The sequence below is a fragment of the Lissotriton helveticus genome, chromosome 6, assembly GCF_964261635.1.
Source record: "Lissotriton helveticus chromosome 6, aLisHel1.1, whole genome shotgun sequence".
Lineage (NCBI taxonomy): Eukaryota > Metazoa > Chordata > Amphibia > Caudata > Salamandridae > Lissotriton > Lissotriton helveticus.
The window spans coordinates 1,381,217,873-1,381,233,142 of NC_136067.1; the positions used below are offsets into that span (position 1 = coordinate 1,381,217,873).

General features: G+C 44.6%; 1 protein-coding gene across 1 annotated transcript in view; it reads right to left on the minus strand.

The window, feature by feature from the left end:
• Positions 1–2,620: 2,620 nt before the first annotated feature.
• The window catches only part of CALHM6 (calcium homeostasis modulator family member 6), a 96,567-nt gene continuing 83,917 nt past the window's right edge, over positions 2,621–15,270 (minus strand). The window contains exon 2 of the mRNA XM_078649159.1: positions 2,621–4,571. Coding sequence (XP_078505285.1) covers positions 4,152–4,571 — 420 coding nt within the window. The 3' untranslated portion in view covers positions 2,621–4,151. The remainder of the gene's footprint in view (positions 4,572–15,270) is intronic.

A 15,270-nucleotide genomic window follows, 5' to 3' on the forward strand; every position in this document is an offset into this window, starting at 1 on the left:
ATCTTTAAATACTCGAGTTTAAGATGTATGCTGTAGAAGGAAAAAAACAGTTGTGTTTGTTTTAATAGCCATCTATAATAGGAATCTAGGCCATATATACAGTATATATGACAACTGGCTAGCCTCTTAGCTCACTAATCGAATTTCAATCCGGACTGAAAAAGGACGGTTTCTCTTCACATGTTTAAAAACTCCCACTTTTAACGAATACTTTTCAAATAATCTGATAGTAAGGTGAAACGCTACCTCATGTTAAAGAAATACACTTCATTGAGTATTGAAGGGAACTTAGCGTAGTCTAACGTGATGTATGATGCATAATGTACATGTCAAAAGATTTCAGAGCTCGGCTGGTGCAGCCTGAGCCGACCTTTGGCTCGGCACTGACTCGCTTCTCTTTGTTTACTTGTTGACTTGTCCACCTTACTAAACTGTCAACATCAAAATTTAGCTCCTCAAGTTTGTTCTGAATAAAATTTTAATTTTCTATGGTGACTTCTCTTGCTCATCACCGTTTTCAGTTCTTTTATTTTCTTTGCTTCACTCTCCCCCTTATTTGCTTCAGTCAATTTTCCTCTCCCATCCTAAACACTCCCCACTCCCACGCCAGTTAGCAGTGTGAAGCAGACTCCATGTGACGCAAGCACCTTATACATCTATAATAAATTAAAGTGTGTGCTTCATATTTATTGATCAATAAAAATTGTAGTTTTGCTATTTAAAAAAAATAATAATTTCGTTCTTAGTATACTGAGTCTGATTTTGTTGCTCTGAAGTAATGTTCAGCAGTCCCATTTGTAGACTGCCTGCAGTGATTTGAGACAGTTTAGTTTGCATTAGGCCCAAATAAAAATATAAAATGTAAAACCTATGTGTGTTATTCCCTAAACTGAGCTATATTAACATGCCCTTTACATCGACAAGGCATGAGTGCAACCTCACTTACTATTCTAATTCCACTGCTAGTAATCTGGGTGCTAGAGCCATGCTAAGATGAAGGCTAGTGAAGGTTATGTTTACGGTGTTTCTCTATGCATCATATGGCGATGTAATAGCAGCTAAAATGGTGCATATAGGAGAACTACAATAACGTTCGCTAGCTGGTTACCATCTTTGTGTGACTATTATGTTTTAGGACCAACCTATGTACCAGGTTAGTTCATAAAAGACCTACTCACTGTGGGTTGTAGAACAAGCTTCCTAATGAATATTCATTAGGCTTGCCACAATTTGCTACCCCGTGACTGGCTACAAATTACAATCACAAGAATGGTGGTCTGCAAGGGACAGCAAACCCATAGCCCGATGACTGTATTCCAAAACAGAACACTTTCTTGAAAGCAGCCCAAGATCCTAAAAGAAATTGTGGTTGCTTTAAAAAAAAAAAAAAAGTTTTCTGTTTTGGAAAACTTTAATGAGAGCAGGCAGTGGTACGGTGAAGAGGTCCAAAAGTGACCCCTTCCCCACTGCAAATGAGCTATCACCCCAACTTGGGAGTCTGGAATGAATTAATCTATCGTTTGCCACTGGGATTACAGTTGCATACCATTGAGAAATAGGTTAGTGAATCGCAATTTGAAAGGGGCACCCCTAACACATCCTTTTCAAATTGAGATTCAGTAATGATTTCTAAAACCAGTTTGCGGTTCGGTAGAAGTTTCCATAATCGCCATATGGGATTAGTCAGGGGTGTGGAATTTAATAAAACATCTACTTGTCCATGGGGCAGGCTGCTTAATAAATCTACTTGTCCTGTAACAAAATCCACTTGTCTCCTTTGTGCCATGTAATGCGGCAACAAATTACGCAGCAATCTCATTATATAGGAGTTCTGATTTAGCCTCTCTGATTATGCCAGGGTTCATACCATAGCAGTGTTTGAATACTAGCAACTCCCTTATGCTGCTATGTTTCTACAGGTCTACATACTGGGGCTGAAGGTAGTGGTAAGCAATAGTTCCATGGTTGGAATGCCCTTTTTAGTCTGTGCAAACCTACTAACGTCCATGTTTTAAGGGTTTTCACCAATTCTTCTCTAATCATTTCCCATACTGAGAACGGTTGGAAATGTATTACTGACAGTGGCAGACTTAAAACTTCTTCCAGGGTTGGGAAAAAAGTGGTTGGAGGAAAAGTGAACTTGAAAACATTCAGATTTTCACATAAGCAAATCTACACCTGCATATTTGCTCATGCTAAAATGCAGTTCACAAATAATTTCTGGGAGTACTATTTCTTGGCCTACTTCTGTAAATTCTTGTGAATTCATGGAAACTGTACATATGCAGTTAATGCAAGGATATATACAATGGATGCACTTTTGAGACTTTTTTTAATAATTGGGCCTCTAATTAGGCCTGGCGTTAACCATGACCTTTTGTTTTGTTTTGATTCTGTCTCTCCCCGTCTGTCTATCAGCTGGCGTCCCTGTAAGTGACAGTATTTTGCTCTTTTAGAAGGAGCATATTGGCACACAAAGTCGTTTTGTTCAGTGCCCAGAACCGCTGTCGCAATGTGTGCTGAGACCAACATTTTTTTGTTTCGCTTTTGCCAATGCTTGTTAGAATGGTTAGAACCCAGCAGCTCCCACACTGTTAAGGTTTTACAAAAACCATGCCTAAACAAGTCACGCCTTGACAAAACTAAAAGGCTGACCACCAATTTCAGACCCTCTAGCTTTGACAATGCTTGTTTATTTTTGTTTTCCATATTCGTATTTAAACTGGTTACACTGATATTCCATTCTGAATATTTTTGGGAAATACTAACATAAATCAACATGTTACTAAATGATGCTGCAAAGATACGGTACCTAAAATCTTACAGTAGTTTAGCTAAATGTTTTCTTTTCCTACATGCATTTTTTTGTGAACGTTTTATTTTGAAAGCAAAGAATCATCACTCTTGCTTTTAAGCTTCTGCAAATATTCGCATATAATCAGAGAGCATTCTGGGTGCATTATACAGAGCCTCATATTACTAAACTTTGAAAATGTGTGTACACTTTGATACTGGAACCACCGTCAGTAGTGCAGGCTGAGCTTAAAACATTTACTTTTAGTGCTCACCCTAATAATAAAGGCTTTGCGTTAATGAACCATATATACAAGTTTGAACAGCATTAACACACATATTACATATAACACACACATTACCTTACTTCTATAGAATGCCCTTCTCTGATCCACAATGTGGTGCGGTAAACTGTCAGTCAAAGGGTTTGTGCTGCAGGGGGTTGGGCCTACTTGTCCCATGGACAAAATGCACATTAAACCTTGTTGCCCTTGACCCCAAACAATATGTCCTGGGCTTCGGGCTTTAGGAATTCCACATCCCTGATTAGTATATATTTAAAAGAGTTCTAGTGGTCACAAACCCTGCATTTTACTGAAACAGATGGTTAGTGCCCCCCAAAACCCTTTGTAAATCTGAACCCTACTTTCACTCCACTAGAACAATGTTATCAGTGTACATTACCAGCAAAGAGGTGTGCAACAATGTTGGGTGGGGGGGGGGGGGGGGGGGGGGGGGAGTACAAAGCCAAAGTAATCTGAAATTCAAAAACTTGTTTGGCATCAAATGTTACAGACTTTACAAATCAAACATAAATAAAAACATAAAAAGCCGAAAGTCTAAATTCTAACACTATTTTTCCGGAGTCTGAGACTTAATACCTGTAAGTCTAAACGGGTGAAAAAAGTTGAGATGAGTTTGCCTGATCCAGGCTAAGGCACTTATTGGGCATTGGTCACCTAAAAGGCCACACATTACCCCTACAATCTAAATGATAGAACAATCTAAAATAAGCAATTTATACAATTAGTAATGTGTAAAAGGCACATACGAGGTCCATAACAAAGAATTGGTAGGGGGACTTATCATAGTTTGAGTGTGACAAAAGGCAACAACATTCGGACACGGAATTGCACACAAAAGGAAAGCAGATAGCAATCAAGTTGGAGAATCTTCCAGTCAAGATGAAGTAAGTTCATGGGATAGCTTGCCTGTGTGCTGTTCACGTATGAAGCACATCCATATGTTCCAACATACCTAAATGACTTACTACAGCAAAACGATAATAATGAGTCCTGAGGCAATGTATTGATCAATTCATTTCTTGTTCTTGCTCCTAACCTTGAACTCGCCTTGTGTTAAATAGCAGCCTCACCCATTGCAAGATCATCCACAAATACTAGAACTGGGGGTAATACATCGCCTTGTGCTGACCTGATGCTAGCAGTCTTATCAGGGCTCTCAACATATTTGTGTATGGTACTGTAGAATTGTCCCTTGCTGTTATAAGCATAAAGAGATGAGATCTGATGCCATTCTCGATTTCCTGGAGTCAGGAAAGGCTCCGGTTTGGTGCACTCAAAGAAACTTTGCACATTCCTCTCTGCCAGTTTGGCAGCATGTTCCTTGGCCTTGGTCTCAAACATCTCCTTCTCCTTCTCCATGTAGATTTTCCAGAACTTGAGTTGCAGAAAACTGACTGGGGAACGGCAATGGCTGATGCATGTGCATACCAGAGTAAATGACATGACGCTGGCGATCAGGATCCAGCCCAACACCTGTAGGACAGAGCAATAAGTTATTGAACTTACATTATCAAGTACTTCCAAGACACCAGCATTTTTTTTTATTAGGCACTGCCTCGATGCGACAATGAATATTTATATTGGGTTTTGCCAACACGCATTCACAGTTCTGAGATTTAATCTTCAGGCAAATGTTAAACTACCCAACAGATACATGCTAGTCCCAAAGCTTTACATGCACTTCAGAATAGTACAACAAGCTAAAAGAGTGGAGCAGACATTGAGCGGCAATTCTATAGAACAGACAGACACAGAGACGTTTTAATGCATGGGCAAAGTGGGCTCTGGCCCAGGTCCCCAGTCTTTCAGGGGGCCCCCTGACAGAGTCAGCTCTGTTCTCCAGAGTTTTGCCCTAATGACTTTGAATATTTCTTATACAGATTGTTTTAAATACTGTTTTCCTTTATTTAATTTTTTTATGTACCTGATGTGCGAGTCTAGTACAACCATTTTGCAGAGAAATGTTGTGTTTATGTCTCATGCGATATACATCAAAAAAGTTTATTTTAGAACAAGGCCTAACATATAAGAAATGGGAGGGTGTCATACAGATTATTTGCAGTAATATTGGTGAGGTGCTGCTGTGTTACAATATTGAAAACACACATAACTATCCCTGAATATTAGATGTAAACACATTTAGGGCCTTATTTATGAGAAGTGATGCATCACTGTATGAAAACAGGGATGCGTCACTTCTTAGTGCGCCCTCCTTGCGACACGATGGATGCGTCATATTTACTGTATGATGCATCATGTCGCAAGGAGTTACAGATATGTCAGTATTTCTGACGTATCTGTAGGCGCAACAGTGATGCATTGCTGGTGTGTGTGTGAAAATAGACACAACTCCAGCACTGTGTCCTTTCACATGGGGCAAGCCCCATGTGAAAGGGCCTGCTTCAGTCTTACGCCTGCTGTAAGGCAGGTGTAAGATATTGATGCAATGGCGTCCTAGAAGTGGCGCACTGAGTTCTCATAGATTTCAATGTGCTACTTCTACTAGGCTTTTTGCGGGGCAACACCCACCCCGCATACATTATACCTGGCACAGGTATAATGTGGTGCAGGGGTTTACAAAGTGACGCATCTGCCTAGATGCGTCATCTTGTAAATAGGACGCAACATGGCACATTTGTTAAGCTGCCGGCATCAGCGGCATAACAGTGAAGCAAGGCCTCATAAATAAGGCCCTTAGAGTTTGGACAAGTGTTCCTTTGCACTGTCAGCGACCTAATGAAATGAAATAGTGTATTTAACCCCTTCCCTGCTGATGACGAGCTAGACTCGTCATGGCACACAGTGGATGTGTGCTGATAACGAGTCCAGCTCGTCATGGGCCCTACCCTTGGGGGAAGCGCTGGCGCTCCCCCCGAGGGTGTTCGATTTTGCCCCCACAAAGGGGGGTGGCAGCGGAAGAGCTTCCGCTGCCACCCCGACCCCCCCATGGGAATCCCATGACGTCAACGCGCACTGCGCACGCTGACGTCATCAGGGAGTCCCCAACGCTCTGGAAGCCATTTGCTTCCTGAGCGTCGTGGAGAAGGTAGGTGTTTTCGTTCCTGGGGGGGTTTTGGGGCCGCAAGAAGATTTCTCTTTGCAGGGCATTTCTGCCTCACGATCGCGCACAACGTCGCGATCGTGTGGCGGAAATCACCCCACTAGCACCAGGGATTTAATTTTAGAATGTAGGAAGCGACCCCTTGGGCAAGGGTTGCTTCCAGGTGGGGGCCAATTTAATTTTTGATTTTCTGCCTCCCCCCGGGGGCAAATCGGCCCGTTTTTTCGTCTGTTTTGCCCAAGGGGTGGGCAGAAAATCGCTACTAGCACCAGGGACATTTATGGGGGCATTTTTTATGCAATGGAAGTGACCCCTTGGGCAAGGGTCGCTTCCATGTGCGGGCCATAATATAATTGGATTTTCTGCCCCCCCTGGGGGCAAATCGGCCCATTTTTTGGCCGTTTTGCCCACATGGGGGGGGGGGCAGAAATTCGCCACTAGCACCAGGGATTTCATTTTAGAACGTAGGAAGTGACCCCTTGGGCAAGGGTCACTTCCAGGCGGGGGCCACATTTTGATTTATTGCCCCCCCCCGGGGGCAAATCGTCCGTTTGCTCCCAGGATGGGGGGGGGCAGAAAATGCCACTAGGCACCAGGGATTGTTATGGGGGCAATTGTTTTTGCAATGGAAGCGACCCCCTTGGGCAAGGGTCGCTTCCTAGAGGGGGCAATTTTCAGGAATGTTTTCTGTCCCCCCTGGGGGCAAATCGACCCATTTTTTCAGCCTTTTTGCCCCCAGTTGGGGGGGGGGCAGAAAAATGCCACTAGGCAACAGGAATTTTTTTAATGATAATTCCAATAGAATAGAAGCGACCCCTTGGGCAAGGGTTGCTTCCAGGTGGGGGCCCATATATATATTTTGATTTTCTGCCCCACTAGGCCCTAGGGATTTTGTTTTGTAGTGTGTGGAAGTGAGCCCTTGGGCAAGGTTCGCTTCCAAAGGTGGTTATATTTTTGGATGTTTTTTTCTGCCCGCCCCCCTTGGTACCAGTCAGTCTTTTTTTGTCCTTACTGCCGCCGGGTGAAGGGGGTACAGTAAGGACAAAAAGACCGACTGGCACCAAAGGGGGTGGGCAGAAAAAAACATCCAAAAATATAACCAGTGTCTTGGTGGAAAACCTCACCTAATCCCCATTGGTCGCAGCCCTATTTGAAGGCCCATTTGGCCGAATGTCCTTTTGGGTTGCGACATTGTGTGTTATATTTTTTATTGTTATATTGTTTGTGAAATGTAATAGTAATTTTTTTATTTCTCTATTTCATTCTAGTTCAAGGCTTTTGCTGTTTGGATTGTTGTAGGTTGCGGTTCTGTTACTGCTGGTTTTGCAGTTTGTGTAGTTACATGTGCTTGGTAAGTGAATGTATTTTGTACTATTCACTCCAAAGTAGTTTAATTTCCCTAGATGAATGTGTTTTTGTAAATGGTGTAGTAATAGCAGTTTGTTTGGCTTCTGTGTTTTGATTGTCAAAATCTTTTTTGCATTAGTGCTTGATGTGTACTTTGTTGTCTAATGTGTAATTGTTTTTTTTTCTTTCTAGTGGGATATCATTGCTTTTTGCTGTGTCTCAGCAGAGTAGGTGCTGGTGAGTGTAGCTATCTTTAGTAAGAGTTACATTGTTTTGGACTGTATAGATCTTTGTGATAAAGCCTTACCTTGTTTACTACTTACTTTGCACAGTGTTGGTTGTTGTTGACTTGTTTGTGCAGTCTCCTTTCTTAGTAAGGATAATGGCTAGCCGCAGGATTACTGCTCAGCAGGTTGTTGGTATGCTTTTTGAGTCTTCCTCTGACCTTGGTTCAGAGACTGACTCCGATTCGGAGGCAGAGGTAGGAGGGGAAGATTAGGCAGTGAGTTTTCTCTTCACATGGAATCATCGGATGATGATGCTTCTTCTAGTGCTGATGAAGTGCCTGTGTTAGAAGAGGACATAGATGTGCCGGTAGTACACCAAGAGGCATCTGGGCTGCAGCCTAGGGCTGCAAGGTTTCCCTTTGGTGTACGTCGGCAAGAGTCATCTGGGCTGCAGGCTGCACCCAAAAGGCTTCACATTGCTGTGTTGCGGCAAGAGGCATCTGGTCCTGCTAGGCTTCTTGTTGGTGTAGTGCGGCAAGAGGCATCTGGGGCTGCTAGGCTTCCCATTGGTGTAGTGCGGCAAAAGGTATCTGGGGCTGCTAGGCTTCCCATTGGTGTAGTGCAGCAAGAAGCATCTGAGGCTGCTAGGCTTCCCGTTGGTGTAGTGCGGCAAGAGGCATCTGGTGCTGCTAGGTTTCCCGTTGGTGTAGTGCAGCAAGAGGCATCTGGGGCTGCTAGGTTTCCCATTGGTGTAGTGCAGCAAGAAGTATCTGAGGCTGCTAAGCTTCCCGTTGGTGTAGTGCAGCAAGAGGCATCTGGGCTGCAGGCTGGGGCTGCTGCACTTCCTGTTGATAGTGATGGCCTCTGGGTTGCCCCTGGCATGGTGCAGCCGGCATTGCCAGACTTTACTGGTGTTCCAGGTTGTAGAGTGAATACTGAGAATTTTCTGCCGATACATTTTTTTCAATTGTTTATGGACGATGTGTTTTTGGCAGAGATTGTAGAGTAGACTAATTTGTATGCATAACAGTTTTTGAGGTACAACAGTGCCAGCCTAAAGCCCCATTCTAGAGCTACCCGGTGGACTCCCACAAATCTTAGAGATGAAGACGTTTTTGGTATTCACTTTTTTGATGGGCTTGCTAAGGAAGCCATCAATGTCTTCATATTGGTCCACTAGTCCCTTGATGGCAACGGCTATATTTCCAGCAGTCATGCGTTGTGATCGGTATTTGCTTCTGCTTCGGATGATGCATTTTGTCGATAATGGTTTAGCGTTGCCACGAGATCACCCTGATTGTGACCGTCTTTTTAAGATTCGGTCTGTCCTTGATCACTTTGTTGATCGTTTTTCTGAGATCTATGCTCCTGGTAAAGAAATAGCAGTGGATGAGTCTTTGGTGTTGTTCAAGGGCCGCTTGGTTTTCAGGCAATACATTCCTAGTAAGAGGGCACGCTATGGAATTAAACTGTATATGCTGTGTGACAGTGGGACTGGATATGTCTTTAATTTCAGGGTGTACACCGGTAAGGGGTCCAGTATTAACCCCACTGGTTGTCCTTCCACTTTTGGAGTGACTTAGAAAATTGTGTGGGAACTAGGTAGAGGATTAAAAAAGGCCACCATTTATATGTAGATAACTTCTACACTGGTGTGCGGTTGTTCAAGGAATTGGCCAAAGAGGGCACTGTTGCTTGTGGCACAATGCACTGTAACCGTAAAGGTTTCCCAAAAGAACTTGTTTGCCAAAGGCTTGTGCGGGGACAGTGTAGTGCGTTGCGATGTGAGGAGCTTCTAGCTGTGAAGTTTTCAGACAGGAGAGATGTGTACATGCGGACTACCATCCATGATGAAAGCACTGCACCTGTTTGGGGGTCAGGCTGCTGAAGTGCGCAAACCTGTGTGCATTTTAGACTATAATAGGCACATGGGTGGTGTTGATAGAGTAGATCAGAGGTTGGAACCTTATGCAGCTCTTCGTAAGGCTTACATTTGGTATAAGAAGTTGGCTATTCATCTTTTCCACTTGGCAACCCTTAATGCTTTTGTTATGTTCCAGAATTCTTGTCCTGAGTCAAAGATGCCTTTTGTTAAGTTTCAGGAGTCTATAATAGGCAGCCTTGTTCTAGTGGAACAGGCAAGTGTTCCTAGAGTTGGAGTGGTGGAGGATGTGGCTAGACTTAAAGGACTTTCCTGAATACATTCCTCCCACAACCTCAAAAGACTTTCCCACTAGGAGATGTAGAGTCTGTTGGCGAAGAGGCGTACGGAGGGAGACTCGTATGCACTGCCCCGACTGTCCTTCTAAACCTGGATTGTGTGTGTCAGCTTGTTTTAAATCGTACCACAGGCATAATAATTTTTGGGAGTATCCATGAGTGGTAAAGTGAACTGCCTGGCCTGTATTCTTTAATATTTTTTATTCTGTTTCAAGGTTGGCATTAGTGCAATGTATTTAGTTTTAGAATTTGTGTTAGCAGATTTGTATGTATTTGCAATTAGTTTGTGTTAATTAAAAAAAAAATCTAAATGTGATGGCGGTGTGTGCAGGCTGGTGCTTGGATGGCAGTGTGCGTGGACTGGCGCTTGGCTGGTTGTGTGCGTGGACTGACACTTGGCTGGCGGTGGGCGTGGAATAGCACTTGGCTGGCGGTGTACGTGGAAGGGCCATTGGCTGGCGGTGTGCGTGGACTGACGCTTGGGTGGCGGAGTGCATGGATTGGTGCTTGGCTGGTGGTGTGTGTGGATTGGCGCTTGGCTGGCGCTGTGCGTGCACTGGTGTTTAGATGGCGGTGTGCGTGGAGTGGCACTTGGCTGGCGGTGTGCTTGGACTAGCGCATGGCTGGCAGAGTGCAAGGATTGGTGTTTGGCTGGCAGTGTGCATGGACTGTTGCTTGGCTGGCGGAGTGAAAGGATTGGTGCTTGGCAGGCGGTGTGCGTGGACTGGTGCTTGGCTGGCGGAGTGCAAGGATTGGTGCTTGGCTGGCGGTGTGCGTGGACTGGCGCTTGGCTGGCGGAGTGTGTAGATTGGTGCTTGGCTGGCGGTGTGTGTGGACTGGTGCTTGGATGGCGGTGTGGGTGGACTGGCGCTCGGCTGGCGGTGTGTGAGTATTTACTTTCTGTTGGTCACTACACACACTGCTAGCTGAGCGCCACTCCACGCAGTCCATCACTTTGTGTAGTTGCTGTGTCAGGAATGTGGGCGTGTGAAAGTGATGGGCCCTTGAATGGCGCTGTCTGCTGGTGTGAGTGTTGTAATGTGATGGGCCCGCGGCTGGCGGTGTGAATATTTTGTATGTGTCACACTTATGAAAGGTGTATGAATGGCCTGTAAAGAGGTTGGTGCCTTGACGTGGCTTTACAGCTCACGAGCTGTGAGTCAATGGTTCAGTTTCTCATACTTTTAATTATTAGCAGTGCATTTCATTTTTGTGAAATGACTTGCTAATACAATTGTATATACTGAATCCTCACTCACCCTCGTGCCAAATCCAACCAGTATGTGTGTGTGCTTGAGGATTAGATGGCTGTGCAGTAATATTTGTCTTTTTTCTCTTTCTGAAGCAGGGTGTACCTTGTCCCTTTTTGTGAATGTTGCAATGTGTTGCTTTTGCTCTCGGATGGTGTGAATGGTCTGGTGTGTATCAGGTATGAAAGGTGCGTGAATGGCCTGTAAAATGGTTGGTGCCTTGTTGTGGCTTTACAGCTCACGGGTTGCGAGTCACTGGTTCGGTTTTTATGCATTTATTTATTGACAGAGCATTTCATTTGTGTGAAATATCTTGTTAATAACATTTTATGTACTGAACCATCACTCGCCCTCGTGCCAAATCCAACCAGTATGTGTGTGTGTTTGAGGAATAGATAGCTGTGCTGGAATGTTTGACTTTTGAGTAACTCTGTTAAGGTCTACATTACAGCTATGAATAACTTACTAAATGTAGATATTATTGTTAAACCATGGGAGTATATGGTGATGTCTCTCTTGTGAATTCCAAGTTATTTTTTTATCCACAATGTCCTGCAAACTTGAAATTGTCTGTCATAATTTCCATGCAATATTGTCCCAAAAATCTCACGCTGTAGAACTGAAAACATAATTAAGTCAAAACAATTTGGCTTTGCACGGGAGGTCACCTGGGTTTTTGGTCCTGTGCTCGGCGGCCATCTAGGGAAACCTATCAAACCCACACACTTCTGAAACCTAGACACCTGGGGGCTTCCAAGGAGGTATGACTTGCGTGGATACCCCAACGTTTCCTTACCCAGAATCCCTTGCAAACCTTATTTTTAGCTGAAAAAATCAGTTTTTTCACACATTTTTGTGTGGGAAAGTGTGGCATCACTGGGCTCACACAAATTTCCTCCCACACAGCGTTCCCCCTGGTCTCCCGATAAAAATGGGGCCTCATTTGTGTGGGAGGCCTAAGTACCCGCGACAGGCAAGGGCCCAAAACGTAGTGATGTGACTTCAAAATTGCCTATGTCAAAACCATCTGCTTTTGCAAGTGGGGTCACCTGTGTTTTTGGCCCCGAGCTCTATGGCCATCTTGGGAAACCTAGCAAACCCACACATTTCTGAAAAGTAGACACCCGGGGGCTTCCAAGATGGTATGGTTTGAGTGGATCTCCCAACCTCCACTTACCCAGAATCCCTAGCAAACCTCAATTTTAGCTGAAAAAATCAGTTTTTTCACGCATTTTTGTGTGCGAAAGTGTGGCATCACTGGGCTCACACAAATTTCCTACCACCCAGGGTTCCCCCAGGTCTCCCGATCAAAATGATACCTCACTCGCGTGGGTGGGTCAAGTACCCACGACATGCAAGAGGCCAAACACTATTGAGGTAACATCTAATAGCAGTTTGTTTGGCTTCTGTGTTTGCAAGGGGGGGGTCACCTGGGTTTTTGTCCCAGGGCCCGCCGGCCATCTTGGGAAACTACCAAACCCAAACATTTCTGAAAACTAGACACCCGGGGGAGTCCAGCGAGGTATGGCATGCGTGGGTCCCCCGCATTTTCCTACCCAGAATTTTCTGCAAACCTCAAATTTAGGTAAAAAAACACTTTTTCCATACATTTTTGCATGGGATCACCGTGCCGTCACAAATGTCCTACCACCCAGTGTTCCCCTTGTTCTCCTGAGTAATATGATACCTCACTTGTGTGGGTGGGCCAAAGGCCTGTGACTAGGAAGAGCCCAAAACATAGGGATTTAGAGTATAGCACCGAGAATTCTAAGCGCTACATTTTTAAAAAAATACGTTTTTAGCCAGTTCTGCTTTGGACAACCACAAAAGTGAGGTATCATTTTACTCGTAACACTAAGGGGAACATTGTGGGATTGGAAATATGTGCAGGCACGGAGATTGCACACACAAATATGTGGAAAATGTGGGTTTTTTTGCTGAATTTGAGGTTTGCATGGCATTCTATGTAGGAAAAAGTTGGGGGATCCATGCAAGCCACACCTCATTGGATTCCCCCGGGTGTCTTGTTTTCAAAAATGTTTGGGTTTGGTACTTTCCCAAGATGGCCGCCGAGCCCGGGGCCAAAAACTCAGGAAGTTTTGCTTTAGGTAATTTTGAAGTCTCCACAGTACGAATTGGGCCTTTTCCTGTTGCAGCCACTATGCCTACCCATGCAAGTGAGGTACCATTTTTATCGGGAGACCTGGGAGAACGCTGGGTGGGAGGAAATTTGAGGATCCACGCAGATTCCATAACTTTACCACACAGAAATGTGCGGAAAAAAGTGATTTGTTTTTGCGAAATTTGAGGTTTGCAGTGGATCCTGGGTAGGAGAATGATGGGGGACCCACGCAAGCCATACCTCAGTGGACTCCCACAGGTGTCTAGATTCCAGAAATGTGTGGGTTAGGTAGGTTTACCTAAATGGCCGCCGAGCCCCGGGCCAAAAACTCATGGGAACCCTCTTGCAAAACCAGGTTGGTTTGTGATAGGTAATTTTGATGTCGCCTCATTAGGTTTTGTGCCCTTGCCTGTTGCGGGCCCTTGACCCACCTACACAAGTGAGGTACCATTTTTATCAGGAGACCCAGGGGAACGCTGGGTGGGAGGAAATTTGTGGATCCACGCAGATTCCAGAACTTTCCATCACAGAAATGTGGAGAAAATATGTTTTTTTGTCAATTTGTTAGGTTTGCAAGGGATTCTGGGTAACAAAGCCTGGTGGGAGGAAGTCAAGTCACCCCATCCTGAATTCCCCTGGGTGTCTAGTTTTCAAAAATGTATAGGTTTGCTAGGTTTCCCTAGGTGCCGGCAGAGCTACGGTTCAAAAACTACAGCTAGGCACTTTGCCAAGAAAGGGTCATTTTTCACTGCAAAATTGAGGTGCGACCGCATTGCATTTTGCACCGTTTCCTGTCGCAGGCACTAGGCCGACCCACTCAAGTGAGGTATAATTTTTCTCAGAAGACTTTGGGGAATGCGGGGTGGGTGGAAATGTGTTTATCCACGCAGATTCCAGAACTTTCCACAACAGATATGTGAGGAAAATGTGTGTTTTTTTTGTCAATTGTTTAGGTTTGCAAGGGATTCTGGGTAACAGAACCTGGTGGGAGGCAGTCAAGTCACCCCATCCTGAATTCCCCTGGATGTCTAGTTTTCATAAATGTATATGTTTGCTAGGTTTCCCTAGATGCCGGCAGAGCTAGGGTTAAATAACTACAGCTAGGCACTTTGCCAAGAAAGGGTCATTTTTCACTGCGTAATTGAAGTGCGACCACGTTGCGTTTTGTACCGTTTACTGTCGCAGGCACTAGGCCGACCCACACAAGTGAGGTATCATTTTTCTCAGAAGGCTTTGGGGAATGCGGGGTGGGTGGAAATGTGTTGATCCACGCAGATTCAGGAACTTTCCACCACAGAAATGTGAGGAAAATGTGTTTTCTGTTGTCTATTTTTTAGGTTTGCAAGGGATTCTTGGTAACAGAACCTGGTGGGAGACAGTCAAGTCACCCCATCGTGAATTTCCCTGGTTGTCTAGTTTTTAAAAATGTATAGGTTTGCTAGGTTTCCCTAGGTGCCGGCAGAGCTAGGGTTAAAAAACTACAGCTAGGCACTTTGCCAAAAAAGGGTCATTTTTCACTGCGAAATTGAGGTGCGACCACATTGCGTTTTGCACCGTTTCTTGTCGCAGGCACTAGGCCGACCCACACAAGTGAAGTACCATTTTTCTCAGAAGACTTTGGGGAATGCGGGGTGGGTAGAAATGTGTTGATCCACGCAGATTCCAGAACTTTCTACCACACAAATGTGAGGAAAATGTGTTTTTTTTGTCAATTGTTTAGGTTTGCAAAGGATTCTGGGTAACAGAACCTGGTGGGAGGCAGTCAAGTCACACCATCCTGAATTCCCCAGGGTGTCTAGTTATCAAAAATGTATAGGTTTGCTAGGTTTCCCCAGGTGCCGGCAGAGCTAGGGTTCAAAAACTACAGCTAGGGGCTTTGCCAAAAAAGGGTCATTTTTCACTGCGAAATTGAGGTGCGACCACGTTGCGTTTTGCGCCGTTTCCT